Consider the following 19,602-nt stretch of genomic DNA (forward strand, 5'->3'; position numbering starts at 1 on the left):
AAGAAGAAAGAATTTACGGGGCTGCGGTCTCACAAATGCTGAGAACCACTGCCATTGACATCGAGTAGTAGTAGTAGTAGTTAAATGGTTAGATACTGTTACACCTACTCTGCCCATCTCCACCACTCATGGAGTCAAAATCAATTAGACTGCTCAGACTGTGGGCTTCTGGGTTATTAAACCATGGTGGGTACCTGTGTTTTTGAAGAACATACTGCCTTCATCCTCAGGATAGAAGACAGAAGCTGTTTCTCGAAACATTATCCTCAGACCAGACTACAGCATCATGTCTTAAGAGACCACAGTATGAATCATCACCACAAAGAGATCCTCAAATATTAATAAATGAATCGTGGAAATATCTAGTTGGAAAAACTGAATTCAAATTATAAGTTCTTTACTAGCACAAAGTCCCAAACTTACTGCTTGCTTTGTTTTGAAGTTTTCGGTATAAGCTGAAAACCCTGCAAGTCCAACAATGCACTAATACATACTTCTTTTTTTTACATACACATTCATTTCAGTAGACAGTTAAAGCTAAAAAAAAGTATGTATAATAAAAATACACATATACCATAATATATGGCATACTGAATTTTATATAAAGCCCTGTATATCTGGTGTTAATGCCCATAGAAGTCAAAGTACCTAAACTGTTTCAATAAAAAACGTATTCCTGTGTCTCTGAATCTATGGATTCATAAAACTCGAATCCATGTTAAGTCAGATATTTACCGTATTTTATTAGATTTTTTACTACTTATCTTGCACCAGTCCAGGAACAAGGGTACATTAACACTCTGTGTAGGCAACATGGCAACTGAAAATTTTGCATTCAATGAGGTATCCTGTATGACACTTCTTGTGACTATGGTTAATAGGTTGGCTACAGGCTGGATGTCTGAAGGGTTGGAGTTTGAGTCCCTGTAGGAGCAAGATTTTTCGCATCTCCATGTTCTGGGGTTCACCCAGTCTCCTATCCAGTGGGTATGGAGGGCTCTTTTCCCAGGAGTAAAGTGTCCGGGGTGTGAAGCTGACCACTCAGCTCCAATTAATGCCGAGGTCAAGAATATGTTGATCTAGATGTCCACTCCTTCATGTGTCTTCATGGCATAGTGCCTAATGATCTATACATGGAGGTAACTTTTCCTTTATGATTCATAGGTTTGGCCGAACAACTGCCAATATCCACAAAATTTTTAACATACTTATGTCTATAAATAATGTTTCGTTGCCTTACACTAAAGAAATTAAAAAATAAAAGCAACTCATCTGCAATAACTTATTTCAAATAAGTTAACATGGAAGCAAGAGAAGTGTGTGTGAATTCTGTTAATTTCTCATGAATGTGAAGCAGTACTTCTTTGGCATAGTGGCAGTAGAAAACCTGTTTTGGATGGAACTTCAACCAGACAGAGAATGGCCTTTCCTCCCCTTACAGTGCTAGAGAATAGTTCCAGGCTTGACATAAATTTAAGTGCTGTATGAAAGCTTAATGACTGAAATCAGGCATGTTTCATATTGATGGAATTCTTGACTGACTACAGAAATTCATGAACAGCCAGAAATATGGAATACTAAGTCAAAGAAGTGTTGTAAAAAAGGGGGAGGAATATGGTCTAATAAAATTTTGCAAAAATGTTTATGAATGTTCAAACCATGAATGTCAAAAATTTCAATATACAGGAGTCTGTTTGGCCAGCTTAAGGTAATTTTTTTCCCCCTTTTACTGTCTGAAAGCATGAAAAAATATAATGAAGTGTCTCCTTTTCTTATATATAGTACAAGTTTAGTTATTAGATTGTCTTTTCAAACTGAAAGAGAAGATCTATGTTGTCCAGCCTTCTGGTCTTCTGCTGGTCTGCCCCACAAATTTTATATTGTAAGAGATTTTAAAAAATTAGTATTCACAAACTGAATACCTAGAGGCAATAAAAAAGATACCAGAATTCTTACACAATGTCAACATGGTTTATTTTAATTCTGGCACTAAATATCTGTAGTCTTTTCCATAACAAACTTTTAACCAACTTGAAATGGTGTTTTCATATATTCATTAATGACATATATCTAAAATGTATGGCCACATGTCACAGTGACTAAAGATGGGGTTTGGATTGGTAATTGGATTTATTGGATACTTACAGGTTGTAACTTCAAATAATTCTTACTCTACTGCTGATTTACACAATTTACAATCACTCCATTCCAGACCCACTATTTCTCAGAAAATCTGGTAGCACAGGGAATCGAACTCAGGACCTCTGGATCTGTAGCCAGGAACTCTGACCACTAGACCACAAAGGCATAATTTTCTTATTAACAGAGATAGTTATGAAGTTGTAAGATTTGAGGCTTTCACGGCGGTGACTATGAAGAAAGCAGTCTTCTGGGATTTGGCACCGTGTATATGTGGTGTTAACTGACGTTTNAAGTTGTCTGAGCAAGTAAATTACTCTGTAATTGGTGTGTTGAGAGAAGGCAAAGAGTTTATGAGAAATTCAGTTCGAAAGTGCACTGAGTACAGCACGTATTGGTTATACTTTTAATTTATAGTCCATTCGCGGAGACGAGACAGTTAGTGTAAACAAAGCAAGCCCTGAGTCGCCACAGCTGACAGCAAGGAGTGGACAAAGCGTGCAGTTACTCAGTGTACTCACTGCATTTGGACGCATGTTAACCTGCATTCAGACTGAAGAGTGAACTTTGGACACCCCTGCAACGAAACACGCATCGCGTGATCGCTGCATGTTTTCATTCAAAGAGCCAAGGAGATACCGCGTGCATTTGTTTACGAGTACTCTCTCATCTCTACGAATGGACTGTAAACATCTACGATGTAATGCCTTGCAGTCCAGTGAAAGTCAACCACAGTTTCAGAACAACATATCACCTCTCCTTTTAGGGATGAAGAGTAAACTAAGCAAGTGCTAGTTTACTCCTTGACTCACAAGAAAGATGTGATACATTTCTCTGAAATGTTGGTTGACTTTCACCGGACTACACAGCGTTTTATACCAGAAGACAGAACTCTTAAGATTCAGATGTTAGACAAATTTAACTGCCAAAAAATATTCAACTTAATATTAATGACTCAACATCTTTATGATACTTTTGAACTTACATAAAATATTGTGATCCTAAACATCAGGATAAAGTACTTGTCATTATACAGATCAACCAGATAAAAATGACATATACATATAAGAGTCAAAAATGAACCTGTAAGTACAAATATTATTACATTATACAAAGTACTTTACTTGGATATTAGTGATAGTAAATACTCATTCTCTATATTTATGAGTCTTACCATAAAACAAAATCAAAATTTAAAATCTACAATCAGTTATTCCTTTTCACCTAATGTTCTACAGTTCTACAGTAATTATGTTCAGTAAGATTCTAAAGGGTAATTCCAAGTGATCACAAATTTTGTCGTGTCACTATGCACCAAAATGTGCAGTATGATTTGCAGCTTATATTTAAGAGGGTATAATATGACTTGGTTTTCATTAGTTGTGAAGCCATGTGTGTGTAAAACTTATAAAACATTCATATCATATTCTTATTATGACTAAATTAATTGTAATAAGAATATGATACGAATGAGTGATGCTGTGTGCATAAAACTTATAAAACATGGCTTCACAACTACAGTAACCTATTCACATAAAATATAGCACTTCCAAACACATATGCGTTTCTTCACTACTAAAATTCTGCCATATCTGATTTAACATTTAATTGTTTCATTACACAACTCACAGCATGCAAGGGGTTTTCAAATGTCTGCTGCAGACATGCACCAGTTAAACTCCAGTCAGGTTTCACAGACGGAAGGACAACCTTTGGTTGTTTGGCTTTCACTTTCAATGAACCTTTCATTAAAGCTTGGGCTCGCTCTTGCTTTTGCTTCAAGTGTTTGTAATAATGGGCCAATCTCTGTTGCACTTGCGGACCCTTTACAATCTTCTATAGAAAAGGAAAAAATACAACATGAGATTATAAAAACTGTTATATAACTGTGATTCTGGACAGTTTCAAATGTCTTCAACAGTTTTTACCCATTAATTTCTTTATTCTTTCACAAAATGACAAGAATGGGGACCAAGTGATCTGGAAGTAAGGAACTGATTTTACATGCAAAAAGTCACAGCCTTAAGATATCTAATGTAAAACATTCCATTGTCTTTTCCCTTTCCTTGACTTTGAAAGGCATACTAGACCTCTGTCACAGCTTAAATCCCTGTTAAGATGCAATATCCCTCCACCAGCCATCTTAGTTAGTTGGTTAGTTATTGGAGAGGGTGGGTTTCCCCATGCACTGAGAGCTGTATGGGTCCATTGTGCTTCCCTCTATGATTTCTACCAGTCTCTATATCCTACCGGTACTGGTGCTTACCATCAGTCCCGCCCAGCCAGCGAGACTGGCTCTACTAGCTGAGAGGTATCTATAATGCTTCCCTCATCTACCAGAGGTATTAGAGACTGCTGTTGGGCAGGAAACGTCCGTAATTTGGCTCAGTGACCTCCTTTGGAGATATGAGGTTCTTTTACGTGCCGTAAAGCTACGACACGGGACCCGCGGCTTAAAGTCCCTCCCGGAGGACTTATTCCCTGAATTTTTCTGCCCTTAAAAATTCGATGACCTCCGCCGGGTATTTGAACCTGCGTACTACGAGTCATGAGGTGGGAACGTTACCTCTAGACTACGGAGGCCGCTACCAGCCATCTTCACTTTCATCCTATAGTTAGGAGCAAAATGGTGTCCTACCTCTGGTCTAGCCAGGGAGGTCAAAAAGCAAAGGTCTTATAGAAGTATGGGGAACACAAGCCACAACATAAAGACACTGATATATATATATATCACATATTTCATATAAAATTTTAATTCCAGCCACTACACATTTAAGCATGTGTCAAATTTCTAAGCAACTTGAATGGTTTGAGCTTTGAACTGTTTGTAGATATATTCATAATTATTGTTCATCTGAAACATCTGTGAGGGTACACTGTACCTTCACTAGGCAACCTTAATGGGGGGGGGGGAAGTCCTGCATATTCAATGAGATTACCAGTGTGGCAATTTTGGTTCCCATTTTATGCTGAAAATATAATCAAGTAACTTTCTGCTATTGTAATGATCTGTGACACTATCTGATGATGATGCACCTTCAGAGATGTTTTAGATGGCAGAATCTTTTGTTTCAACTGGAGGAGTCCTTCTGGGATAAAAATCTTCCATGTTTCTAATATACATATTTACAAAATATTCAAATGTGAGCCAGGATGGTGCTGTCAGCATAGTGACTGGCTACAGGCTGGACGGCTGAAGTTCAAGTCCTGGTAGGGGCAAGACTTTTCCTCTCTGGTAACCTACCCAGCCTCCCATCCAATAGGTAATGGGGGATCTTTCACCAGAGGTAAAGTGGCTGGGCCATGAAGCTGACCACTCACCTTCAGGTAGTGCAAAGATCAGTAATACATGGATCTACACGTTCACTCCCCAGTACCGCTTCATGGCAGGGTGATTAATTAGTTAAACACAAGGACAATTTTGCCTTACCTTACGAAATGTTCATATTCCTTCAGTCCTTCAAACTAATCATTACCACATGCACTTCTTACATTACCACACTGTGATACATTTGGTAACTCAATAATGAGATTTAGCATCTGCCCTCCACACCTATATATCATATACTTGTGCTGACTCATTACTTACAGAAGCCTTTCCTGGATCTTGTGCAAAGAGCCATAACAGGGTACAGCAGTTGCAAAACAGAGGATCATTCTTTCCACACCAGGCAGACATCAGATTCAGTATTATTCTCACGTTTCCAGGCACCTAAAATTAATAAACAAGCAACATGTTTCTTTAGTACAGACAGATGTGATCTATATGCATGTCACAGTCTTTCTTTCACAGCACTTTAACAAGTCTAAAGTTTAATCACATGACTGCAACCTATACCAATGAACAGATGACAATTTCAGGGAACTGAGGTATCAGTCAAATATCAACCACATGAACATTCTTAAAACAAATATTTCCTTCACCCTTTTATGTCAAACATCCTGTACTGAAGGGCTCAACAGTGAAAGTTGTATTAAAAACCTACACTACAGTAATTTGCTTGCCCATACACACAATCTTTTTTAAATGACTCCAAAGTAAATAAATTATACAACTGTTGTCAGTTAATCTGCCAAATTCATTGTCCATATTAATAATATGATTTAAATTAAACTTTCATTATTCTACAACTTTTTCCCTTCAGAAATTATGCAGATTTAAATGTGATACAGAAAAATCATGATCACTGAGATAGAAGGAATTATGACTTATCCCAAGGGACTCTGAAACTCTTCAACAAACATTTCCTTAGTGGAACTCAGAAAAACCACAAAGAACCTCAGTCACAGCATGCATTTGTTGAACTAAACATGTTCAATATGTGGTATATAATGTACACTGAAAATGAAATTAATTCAAACACAACATTAAGTATATATCTGCATTAATTGTTATACTACCTGCCAAACACTTTCAGCAGTTTTTTCATACTTGGCTAAATTAATAAGGACCTTGGTGGCCACCGTGCTCATCTCCTTGTCAACTTCAGAACGATTAGCATTATCAAGGTACTTGTAGATTGTCTTCACAACCTTACTATTTGCAATGTCCACACAAAGTTTAGGAGACAGCTGTGTAATTGTATCTGAAATGTGAGACAAACAAGCACTAAGTCAAATTATGGTGTTCTTAAAAAAGAAAACACGATAGGCACTTCTGTTATGTTGGCAACTCTCAGATACTGAAATATAATGTTAGAGTTGGCAACATCATAGTAAACAATTTAAGAACTAGGTTATGTCTTGTTACCTAAGTGATGTTTACTGTTATGTGTAACTACAGTTACGTGTGTAACAACAGTATATTTATATTGTTACACACGTAACTGTACCAAGAAAATTTACACAAACTGACCAGAGTTATGAAGAAAGATAATACAACAGCTGTCCATGCTGAAGACAAATTTTATGCAATGATAAGTTACTTACAGCTAAACTGGCTTGTTTTGAGTCATGTAAAGAATGTGTTTCATTTTCCAGATGAATTAAATATGGCAGTGATATATTATACAGTTTAAAAGGAATATAATGTGAAAAGAGAGCCCAGCATTGTGTATAGATCCACAGCTATCATGCATGTAAAATTCTGCTGTTACATGACTGCTTTTCTTACAACCAAATAACATTAATAAACTTTTAATAAGATGGTGAAATTAACTTGAAATTATTACAACACCCGTGTTATCAGAACCAAAAATTTCTTTGGACTAAAATGTGCAGAAACCTACTTGAGGGACACAGTAAATGCTGGAAGACCAACACTGTCAATGCTATCATTAGAGAAAAAACTACCATCTACCTTATATTTTAAAACCAAAGTCACCTAGGGTTTCATAATGCTGAAGAACAAACAGGCACATTCCTTTTACAAGGCACTGTAAGATGCTGGAAAGAAAAATTAACCTCTATGAAAGGCATCCACTACGAGTAACTTTAATTTTAGTATACATATAAATGCATGGCAATATGTTCTGTCTTCCACTGTGTAACTAAATATTCTTGTCTTATTATAAACAGCCTACACTGTTTGTGTTGTCTTAAACGTGCATAGCAAACAGACACATATTCCTACTATATTGTACATTTTCTGTTGAGATCCCCATCAGCTGAAAAGCCATAGATCCACCGTGATTACAGGCACAAAGATATTATTACTGATAGAGACTCTAACCTTGACACTTGTGGGGTGAGGGAAGAATGTATGGACAAGGAGAGAAGGGGTAGAAACAGACATACCTACTGTGTATAGCATAATTTCAGAATACACTGGCCACTAATGTACTCATGTAGTGCTCACCTGGGGGGGGGGGTAAAGTTATCCCTGTAGCAGGCAGTGGAGGCCCACAGGGTTGCGAGACGTTGAGGGTTCCACATTATCTAGACAATTGGCTCAAAGGTGGCGTTAAGGTTGTCAGCCATGCTTTACTCCCCAGGAAAATTATTTAATCAATTTCTGGTACTCATTTCTGTTAGAGGCTGAGTCGACCCCAGGGCCATAGAACAGCCGGAAGGATTAGGTCAATTGAGAAAAATCCAATGACCTCATTGGGAGCTGAACCCGCGACCTACCGGCTTGTAGCATAGTGCCTCAACCAACTATGCTACCGCGTGCCCCAGTGCTCACCTGAACTAAACTAAAATAACTGTATATGTAATAATACAAATGCCGTCATGAATGCAACAATTTATTTGGTTGTAGATCTTTTGTTTTTTCTTCCTCTACACTACGTTTCGGCCGCAATTATTACATATAGAAGTGTATAGTGCAACAGGATGCTTAAATATAATATAGTAAAATAACTGTATTTGTATCTCTACATGCAAAGCATCATTTCAGCAGTGAAACTGATACTAACTACAATAATATTGTGCCTGATGAAGACAGTGACATGGAGCTTGCACGGCCACTACAGAGTATCCTGACTGTTTTGGCTTAGGTAATAGCTGCTGATTCATACTGTTGGCATACATTTAATAGCTCTGACTTTGTGCACCCCTAACAGCTCTCAAGATTAGAGCCTCATAATGTAGATTCTGTGACATGAAAACTGAAATAACAGGAATATACAAAATATAAGGCTGTTATTCCTATTATAATTTAATTTACCAAGTTCCATGAGGGCCCATATAAGTCGGCCAGAGCATGTTCTCTGAAGCACGATCAAAGCAGCTGTGGATCGTGTTTGTAGTGTTGTTCCAGGAAGTGCATTCTGTATGGTGCTCAGGGCACGTTCCCTCACAGAAACCATTCCCTGAGTGCCAGATTTCCGCTCTCTGTATCCACGCCAAACAGCCTACAAAAGGAAAAGAAGGCAATTAGCAACACTAGGTGGTGTAATCAAAAGTGGAAATGCAGCAATACATACAAAGAGGGGGGGGGGTATATATATATATATTAGACAGCAACAAATTTACACTGGGCTCATAATTTTCACTTTCATTGAAAATACATTCCTTTATGAGAGAGCTCAAAAGTGTAAAGTATGTGTAAGGTACAATCAAATATTGTACTTCTATGGGATACAATACATAATGTTTACAGCTAATACAAGGCCAGGCAAATATGTTTGGAGACTCATTTCCAATTTTCCATGAGGCAATCTGACAGACTTACTTTGAATGTTAGTTGGTGCAACAAGACACATGGAAAGTCTGCATTCAGTATTCATTGAACAGTAGCTCGCACAATCACTGTGTTATCAACTTTGTCCAGACATGAAAATGGGGCATACAATGGAACAGAGCGAATGTGAACTTTTGTGTTAAACTGCAGAAATCGCCATGTGAAATGTCAGAGATGTTACAAACAGTTTATGCAGAATCTACTATGAGCAAAAGCAATGTTCTTAAGTGGAACAGATGTTTCAAAGGAGGCAGAGAAGATGCAAACAATGATGAAAAGCAGGGTCGCCCTGTAACAAAGCAAATAGATGAAAAAGTCACAAAAATCAGGGAACTTGCACAATCTGACTGCCAGTTAACTTGCAGAATGATAGCTGATGACTTTGGCATGAGCAAAGAGACTGTTAGGAAAATTTTAGTCCAGGACCTTGGCATGAGAGACAAAACATGATGAAGGAACAAAAGGACATTTCAAGAAGATAATTCTTTGGATCATGTCATCACTATTGACGAAACATGGCCTTAGCAGTATGATCCCAAGGCCAAACACCAGTCCATGGAGTGAAAATCAAAGAAGCCACAGATGTCAAAGCCCAAGATCAAAACAATTTTGATCTGCTTTTTTGACACCATGAATATCATCCATTCTGAATTTCTACCTGAAGGAACCACTGTTAATCAGACATTCCACGTGGAGGTGCTGAAAGGCTTGATTCCATGAGGTGCAAGCATGGAGAGTTGTGGAGAGATCACCCACTGATTCTTCACCACGACAATGCACCCACACATTTTTTGCTTCAAGTGTTACAGTTTTTAGCAGGAAAAATCATCTCCGCCATGGATCATCTGCCATACTCTCCTGACTTGGTTCCAGCTGACTTCTGGCTGTTTCCAAAACACAAGAGTTTGCTGAAAGGAAAGCATTTCTCAAACATATTAAATCATTTGTGAAAAAATTTTTGATAGACATTTATGTTCAAGATTTTAAAAACTGTTTTGAATAATGGCTGAAGTGCTGGGAATACTGTAAAGAATTCGAGATTACTTTGAAAAATTGTAGGTTGCTAATATCTGCAGCTCTTAAAATAAATAAAAAAAAATTAGACTCAAAATGTATTTGCCAGGCCTTGTATGTATACATTTTCCATTTTGTCTTGAAATTCATCATAGTATACACTTAATAAAGCTCAATAACTTTTCACCCTACCAGCTCACAGCAGATCCCCTTCTGTGCATGGATGTATATACAAACAAAAACAAACTCCATGGACTGTAGTCTGCAAGTGAACTATACCGACCGAGCGACCACCACTTGTCAGCAAAGTGCCAACTTTTGTGGATAGAGGGTGTAACGTGGTCAGTGCAACAGATCCCAATGGCTGTTAGTCTCAGTTTTCTAGAGTGGAGCCGCTAATTCCTTGAAATAGCTCCTCAATTATCCTCATGACGCTGAGTGGACCCTGTTATAGACCCACTACTTCTCAGAAAATCTGGTAGCGCCAGGAATCAAACCTCTGGATCTGTAGGCAGGAACTCTGACCACTAGACCACAGAGGTGGTCCATGTATACAAAGACACACACAAACACCAATTTTTTAATCACATATTGAAAAAGAATTTTAGATGCAAGGAATCTCACCTTAAGTATGAGATTAATATAATAGTTCACTTAACGTTATATATGTGTGTGGAAAACTTTTCTTCCCAAGCTCATACACTATGATTTTGTCATACATATAATTTTAATTGGATAACACTACAGGTTCTAATTTTCCAAGGTTTACATCAATGCAGACAAAGTTTCTATTTGTAATTTTAGTGAATGATGTATTTTGTATATTGACATTTAATCAAAACCATCACTAGAAAATTTATGAAGGACATCTCATGGAATTCCACGCATCCATGGAACACAGTTTTGGAATAAAAAAATGGCCAGACATCAAACCACTTACAACTAGGTACATACTTGGATTTTTATGGCAGCAGCAGTTTGTTTTTCATGTTCTGTCTGTCTAGAGTTTAAATTTGTGCAGCACTCTGTTTCTTTCTTCTTTAAGTGAGCTCGAAACCATTGCTGAATGACAAGTGCTGCTGAATTTCTTTCCAGGAAGCAACTCCTTTCTTTCCTCTCAAAAATTTTAGCTTTAAATTTATTCTGGATAATAACTGCTGCACGCTTCTTTTTTAGGAAGATATCCCTTTCGGATCTCATCAGCAGTGTTGCTCTGAATTTGTTCTGAATGACAACTGCAGCAGATCTCTGTTGTTGGTACCACTGAAAGTGTTTCTTCATAAGCAATACGGCTCGGAATTGTCTCTGAATAATCAATGCTGCAGATTTCTGCTTCAAGAAATACTGTCTTTCAGACCGCATAAGCAATACGGCTCGGAATTGTCTCTGGATAATCAATGCTGCAGATTTCTGCTTCAAGAAATACTGTCTTTCAGACCGCATAAGCAATACGGCTCGGAATTGTCTCTGGATAATCAATGCTGCAGATTTCTGCTTCAAGAAATACTGTCTTTCAGACCGCATAAGCAATACGGCTCGGAATTGTCTCTGGATAATCAATGCTGCAGATTTCTGCTTCAAGAAATACCGTCTTTCAGACCACATAAGCACTGTTGCTCTGAACTTTCTTTGAATTAGGCTTGCAGCCAATATTTGTCGTTGGTACCACTGTGTTTGTTTCTTCATCAATAACATGGCCCTAAATCTTCTTTGTATGACTGTTGCTGCCAACTTTTTTTCCAAGAACTGTTGCTTTACAAATCTCATCAACAATGTTGCTCTCAACTTGCTTTGAATAAGACATGCTGCAGATCTTTGCTGCTGGTACCATTCAGCTTGTTTCTTCATAAGTAGCATGCCCCGAAATCTTCTTTGGATAACTGCTGCTGCAGACTTCTGTTGTAGAAAGTGTTGTCTTTGGGATCTCATCAGTAATGTTGCTCTGAGCTTATTCTGAATAGTGCTTGCCGCAGATCTTTGATGTTGGTACCATTTGACCTGTTTTCTCATAAGCAGTATGGCCCGGAATCTTCTTTGCACGTCTATTGCTGCAAACTTCTGTTGTAGGAAGTGTTGTCTTTGAGATCTCATCAGTAATGTTGCTCTGAGCTTATTCTGAATGATGCTTGCTGCAGATCTTTGATGTTGGTACCACTGAACTTGTCTTCTCATAAGCAGTAAGGCCCGGAATCTTCTTTGGATAACCGCTGCTGCAGACTTCTGTTGTAGGAAGTGTTGTCTTTGAGCTCTCATCAGTAATGTTGCTCTGAACTTATTCTGAATGATGCTTGCAGCAGATCTTTGCTGTTGGTACCATTTAACCTGTTTTCTCATAAGCAGTATGGCCCGGAATCTTCTTTGGATAACTGCTGCTGCAGACTTCTGTTGTAGAAAGTGTTGTCTTTGGGATCTCATCAGTAATGTTGCTCTGAGCTTATTCTGAATAGTGCTTGCCGCAGATCTTTGATGTTGGTACCATTTGACCTGTTTTCTCATAAGCAGTATGGCCCGGAATCTTCTTTGCACGTCTATTGCTGCAAACTTCTGTTGTAGGAAGTGTTGTCTTTGAGATCTCATCAGTAATGTTGCTCTGAGCTTATTCTGAATGATGCTTGCTGCAGATCTTTGATGTTGGTACCACTGAACTTGTCTTCTCATAAGCAGTAAGGCCCGGAATCTTCTTTGGATAACCGCTGCTGCAGACTTCTGTTGTAGGAAGTGTTGTCTTTGAGCTCTCATCAGTAATGTTGCTCTGAACTTATTCTGAATGATGCTTGCAGCAGATCTTTGCTGTTGGTACCATTTAACCTGTTTTCTCATAAGCAGTATGGCCCGGAATCTTCTTTGGATAACTGCTGCTGCAGACTTCTGTTGTAGAAAGTGTTGTCTTTGGGATCTCATCAGTAATGTTGCTCTGAGCTTATTCTGAATAGTGCTTGCCGCAGATCTTTGATGTTGGTACCATTTGACCTGTTTTCTCATAAGCAGTATGGCCCGGAATCTTCTTTGCACGTCTATTGCTGCAAACTTCTGTTGTAGGAAGTGTTGTCTTTGAGATCTCATCAGTAATGTTGCTCTGAGCTTATTCTGAATGATGCTTGCTGCAGATCTTTGATGTTGGTACCACTGAACTTGTCTTCTCATAAGCAGTAAGGCCCGGAATCTTCTTTGGATAACCGCTGCTGCAGACTTCTGTTGTAGGAAGTGTTGTCTTTGAGCTCTCATCAGTAATGTTGCTCTGAACTTATTCTGAATGATGCTTGCAGCAGATCTTTGCTGTTGGTACCATTTAACCTGTTTTCTCATAAGCAGTATGGCCCGGAATCTTCTTTGGATAACTGCTGCTGCAGACTTCTGTTGTAGGAAGTGTTGTCTTTGAGCTCTCATCAGTAATGTTGCTCTGAACTTATTTTGAATAATGCTTACTGCAGATCGTTGATGTTGGTACCATTTAACCTGTTTTCTCATAAGCAGTATGGCCCGGAATCTTCTTTGGATAACTGTTATTGCAAACTTCTGTTGCAGGTAGTATTGTCTTTGGGCCTGCATTGATATTGTTGCTCTGACTTTGGCCTGAATGATACTTGCTGCAGATTTCTGTTGTTGGTACCACTCAACCTGCTTCTTCATGAGCAGTGTGGCACGTAACCTTCTTTGGATAATTGTTGCTGCATACTTAAGCTGGAGGAAGTGTTGCCTTTCAGCTCTCATCAGTAATGTTGCTCTAAATTTTTTCTGAATAGTAACAGTTGCAGAAAATAATTCTTCTTCACTACATTTCTGTATAGATGGTATTTCCTGAGGTGCTATGAGACGTCTATACCAGGTCTGTATTTTAAGTGCAGCAGCTGTGCGCCGAAGATTTTCTAACCTCTTCCTGTATAAGAATCCTCGGCACACTGCCTGGAAATTTACCAGAGTCTGACGCCTCTCAAGATATTGAATTTGTTCTTTCTTTGCCATCTTAATATTTCGGTACCATGCCTGAATTTTCCTGACTGAGTTCAAAGCACAGATGTATTTCTTATGTGCCAAGTACATTCTCCAGTTCTTTTGGATAACAATGCTAGCCTTCTGACAAGCTGCATGCTTCACTGCTTCCTGTTCTTTGATAATCTTCAGTTGTATCCGAGCACAATAAGTTCTCCAACAGGCTTGAATTTTGATAGCTGCTTTTGTAAAATATGCTAACTCTCTGGCCTGTATTCGGCGACGTATCTCCAATCTGAGCGACTGATGATGCCACCAGTTCTGAATCTTCTTTGCTGCATCAATGAATCGTGGCTCCTGGAAACACAATTACAAAATTAATTTTGTAAAATTCTCAAGTAGAAAATAAACCTATAAACCTCCTTTGCAGCATCATAGAAGAACAGGCTGCATGTAATTTTCAACCGAGGGTCATATCAGATTACAAATTGGGGTGATCACACTTCTACTGCTCCATGAAATATAGTTAACAATTTAACCATTTCATATATTATAAGTATCTGTTACAGCATGTATTTTTATAAATTTTATAAATGCTTGTAATATCAAGGCTTCACTGGAATCTACAAGGATGTGATTTTGAATAGACTTTTTTTAATCCCTCCTGATCACCGTTTGTGGCACCTCTGGTTTAAAATTACATGTATGGGAGCTTTGCTGTGTCAGTCAGCAATTACCTGAAATTTGTAAATGATCTGCCAGAGCAAGGACAGTGTTTTCTCTCTGTGACCGTCAACAATATCCTTTGCTGTGATGTTCCCAGTAAGGACATAGCCTGCATCTCTCAGAGCTGACAATGCAACACCCACATTGTGAATTTTCTGAAGCCTTGAAACAGCAGGTACTCTAAGTTCACTTGACAGTGTTCGGTTTTGTAAAATTATCTCCATCATGCGCCTGCAACACACCAAAGTATGTCACATGTAGTTTATTCATTGATATATGATGCAGAAATGTATGTAATTTAGATACCAAAAGTAACAAGGCATCCACTTGTAAATTTTTATACATGTTAACAAAAATTAATCAGAAATGAAATGCACATGCATAGTAAAATACTCACGTAAGCCTAATGCCATCACGCAGATCCTTTCCAAGGCAAGTAACTGCATATTCAAATTCGTCCAGATAAGTCTGGCTCTGTGTTACAACATATCCAAGACTTTTTAAATGTTTCGTTATATCTCCAACTCCAGCCAGCAAGTCTCGCGAAAAAGCATGCAGAATTTGTCGACTGTCCTAAAGAAAAATAAGATTTAATACAAACACAAAGATCAAAATGTTCTGTTGGTTCAAGTAAGGGTAAAAGTTTTCACTGCACTCCATACTTACAGAGAGTCTAGAGGTGAAGCGCACCACATTCTCATACAATTACTGCTAAGTTAGATCAGTGGTCTATTTTACACTCTAACTACCTGTATCCCTTGGAAACAGCTATTAGGCTGGGGGGGGGGGACGTTTTCAGCACTCATAATCATCACTGTCAGCCTGCAACATGGATATTCTACAAGCTAATTTGTCCCATACATAAAAACAGCAAAGACTCAGATTACTGTCTTCTGGGATATGGTGCCATGTAGTCTCATAGAAAGGTGCTGAAGTTTTGAAGGAAACTGCTGCCTTCATCTTCAAGGTGACTGAGGTTAGCTCTTTCTAAGGGACCCAGCTAAGTAGGTGTCTTCCCCCTTCTCATCTAAGGATGGAAATAGATCCACTCTACGAAACGTTGTGTTTTATAGTTTCTAGAATACTGGACGATGGACAAAGTCCAAAAAGCACAATAATTCTGAACATTTAAGATTTCATTGGTGAGCAATGGATTTGGTCACTAAACTCAGGACTACTTTCAAATTCATGAAAATTAACACAGATTATTGACTTCCGATCATTGAAACTAAATGTTGAATGAGAGGAACCTTATATCAAGACACATTAAATAGGGGTTTGAGTCTAATAAGTTGAGACAAACTTGAATTGCAATAGCAATAGTTGTTATATCATCATACGGCAATGAACTTGCATATGTTGTGTTCATTTGGTACAAATGTAATAAAGTGCATATTTTTTGGGGGGGGGGCACTTGATTCATTTAATTGACCATGAATACTAACAGAGATTCTACTTCTAGTAACTGAACTTCCTGCCATTGTAGTTGAGACTTTGGAACACACATAAATACACCTCACTAACATTATGTCAGTTGGCCATGTTATAGTTACCATAATACAAATGGAAACAATAATGAAAACCTTGTAAGATTTGAGGCTTTCACGGCGGTGACTATGAAGAAAGCAGTCTTCTGGGATTTGGCACCGTGTATATGTGGTGTTAACCACAGTCTGCTTTACCGTTTCTCACGGTGTTGTCGCTTGCAGATTTCTTATATTTTTTTCTTCTACCCTGAAGATGGGGGCGATATGTTCCTCCGAAACGTCGGTTAACACCACATATACACAGTGCCAAATCCCAGAAGACTGCTTTCTTCAATGAAAACCTTGTTCTACCTACCAAAATAATATATTCCACATCTGATGTATGCAAGTTAAAAAAAGGTGTTACATTGCAGTTTTGAGAGTTGTAATTATCTTGAAACCACCAACATAGAATATTGATTGCTATCAAATTAGTTTCCTTGTTGAATGGCAATATGTAGGCTATTATCTCATGGAACTTCTTCGTATAAGAGCCTAAGCACTCAGCTTTGTTCATCATAATGTCTAAAGAACATATGCAGCACCAGAAAGTATGAATTTAGCATTTATCATTTGAGAATAGGATATTTTAAATGTTCCACTGCCATGGGGCTGGCAGCAAGACTATAATTTGGAGCTAATTGTATTGCTATTGAAAAATGCAATATCTGGCCTGTTGGGCAACATGTGCACATTCTTACAATTGTACACATCATGGCCAACAGTGGTGAAGTGATATTTTGAGGTCCAAGGTAGATCCATACTATAGCACATCAGTATCATACATCTGTTTTGTTATAGTTATCTAGTTATGTTTTTCTTATATAACAAAAGAAAACCCCTGTTATGGTGAAAATCCACAAGTTAAATGGTTCAGAGAGGAAAGGGCACTTATGATTGCAAGAGATTAAGAACACAGACTATCATTAGATATTTCACCCACCCTTTTTCATTGGGAGCTATAAACTTATCTGGATTTAGCAACTGTCATAAGACGAGCATGAAATAAAGAATAGGCAATTTAAAAATATTCAGCGTGGATAAAACACTCTGTATAATCCTAAGGTCTGTGTGTATGTGTGGGTTCATACAGTCACAGACTTTCTGCTGAGTTCTATGTATCTGTGTCTAAGTGTAGCTAATAAAGTGGTGATATTTATATATATATATATAAAAAAAAAGTTATGGTAAATATCATTCAAGACAGCAGTGTTATTTACCTTCAATTCTGCATCTTTGCAGAAGAGGCATGGATCATGGCTGATAAGTTTCCTTTCTTTAGCTTTGTCCAAAAAGTAAACAAGTAAGAGGAATTTTTTAAGAGAAAACTTTTTCATTGCATCTTCAAATCCTGGCAGAAAGAGATGTTGCACTGTTGGATGTGAATTTTGCTGCACTATATATGGATCAGAGAGCAGACGTGTTGCAATGAACTTAGTTAAGCCTTGAACATCTGAATTTGACTCCAGTGGAATAGTTTGACCATAGATTGCCTCCAAACCAATTCGAAGCCAAAGAGGATTGTAACTAAAAAGTAATTCCATCACTCTGCATTTCAAGCCTGAAACAAAGAAAGATAATGTAGTGATCATAAAGTGACATTTTACCTAAATCAAATTGAGGAAGGATGTTTAAGATGAAACCTTTTATTTAATTTTGGCACCACCAATCTGGTAAAAGTTACTTATTCTGTTTTACAATTTTCCTAAGAGGTGGGAGATCAACACATTATTATATACTGTAACCAAAATGCAGGGCAAAATCATGACACAAAGATAGGAAACAGATGTTTTGAAAATGTGGCACAATTCAGATATATGGGAACAACGATAACAGATTGAAACCTGATTCAGGAGGAAATTAAGAGGCGACTGAACTCTGGTAATGCTTGCTACCATTCAGTCCAGAATCTTTTGTCTTCTCGTCTGTTGTCCAAAAACATAAAAATTAGAATATACAAAACTACAATTTTGCCTGTGGTTCTGTATGGGTGTGAAACTTGGTCTCTGACATTAAGGGAGGAACACAGACTGAGGGTGTTTGAGAACAGGGTGTTGAGGAGAATATTTGGACCGAAGAGAGATGAAGTGACAGGAGGTTGGAGAAAACTGCATAATGAGCAGCTTCATAACTTGTACTCTTCTTCAAGTATAATTAGAATGATCAGGTCAAGGAGGATGAGGTGGGCATGGCATGTAGCACGAATGGGGGAGACAAGGAATGCGTATAGGATATTGATGGGAAAGCCAGAAGGAAAGAGACCACTGGGAAGACCAAGGTGTAGGTGGGTGAACAATATTAAAATGAATCTTAGAGAGATGGGATGGTATGGATTGGATTAATCTGGCTAAGGATAGGGACCAGTGGAGGGCTCTTGTGAACACGGTAATGAACCTTCGGGTTCCATAAAATGCTGGGAAATTCTTGAGTAGCTGCAGAATTGGCGGCTCCTCCAGAAGGGCTCAGCTCCATGAGTAAGTAAGTAAGTAAGATCAAACGTGATCATTTCTATTGGATGCATATTAATCATATGAAATATTCCAGAAGTTCCTCGAGCACTGGGACTCTCCTACATTATGTTCGTACTAATGACACAACTCAGTAATTGTCAACAAATTTTAGTTCCTTGAATAAAGTTTAATAATGGCAAATGCTTATTTTACATGCTGTAATTTTAAGTACCTAATATAACAGACAGGAATGGAATTATCATCATCAATAATCTGTCAGATGACAGGTCCACAGTCTCTTCCAAAACAATTCCTCCACTTAATGCGATCTAGAGCTTTCTCCTTCAAATGACAGTATCCTCTTCTGTCCCCAAGGTCATCCAGCATCTTCTTACGTCTTCTTCTCACTTCTATCCATCCCTCTATCTTTCCTTCAATAACTTCTTTTAGAAGGCAGTTTCTGCGTAAAATATGACCAATCCAATTAGCCTTCCATTTTCTTATTTCGTGTAGGATATTCCTCTGCTCACTGACTCTAATTAACTCTAATTTCTCACATAATCGGTCCAACCAATCTTCTCCATCCTTCTCCAACACCACATTTCGAAACTTTCCAGATGTTTCTGATCTACTGCCCTAAGTGTCCATGTTTCAGCCCCATACAGAGCTATGCTCCAAATGTAGCATTTCACTA

The 19,602-nt window shown here is 38.1% G+C and overlaps 1 protein-coding gene across 3 annotated transcripts in view; it reads right to left on the reverse strand.

Moving 5' to 3' along the window:
- Positions 1 to 2,814: 2,814 nt before the first annotated feature.
- LOC111874192 (protein abnormal spindle) overlaps positions 2,815 to 19,602 on the reverse strand; it is a 38,308-nt gene continuing 21,520 nt past the window's right edge. Inside the window, exons 8-16 of one of the 3 annotated variants that reach the window (XM_033755341.1) lie at positions 17,679 to 18,019; positions 15,330 to 15,505; positions 14,944 to 15,163; positions 12,849 to 14,563; positions 11,231 to 12,524; positions 8,747 to 8,933; positions 6,541 to 6,725; positions 5,729 to 5,851; positions 2,815 to 3,975 (exon numbers count right to left, since the gene is read on the reverse strand). In XM_033755341.1, coding sequence (XP_033611232.1) covers positions 3,715 to 3,975; positions 5,729 to 5,851; positions 6,541 to 6,725; positions 8,747 to 8,933; positions 11,231 to 12,524; positions 12,849 to 14,563; positions 14,944 to 15,163; positions 15,330 to 15,505; positions 17,679 to 18,019 — 4,502 coding nt within the window. In that variant the 3' untranslated portion in view covers positions 2,815 to 3,714. Of the gene's footprint in view, positions 3,976 to 5,728; positions 5,852 to 6,540; positions 6,726 to 8,746; positions 8,934 to 11,230; positions 14,564 to 14,943; positions 15,164 to 15,329; positions 15,506 to 17,678; positions 18,020 to 19,602 lie in introns of all 3 variants that reach the window. The other 2 variants (XM_033755340.1, XM_023869482.2) reach the window with 2 other exon arrangements.

Source organism: Cryptotermes secundus, unplaced genomic scaffold, assembly GCF_002891405.2.
Source record: "Cryptotermes secundus unplaced genomic scaffold, Csec_1.0 scaffold26, whole genome shotgun sequence".
NCBI lineage: Eukaryota > Metazoa > Arthropoda > Insecta > Blattodea > Kalotermitidae > Cryptotermes > Cryptotermes secundus.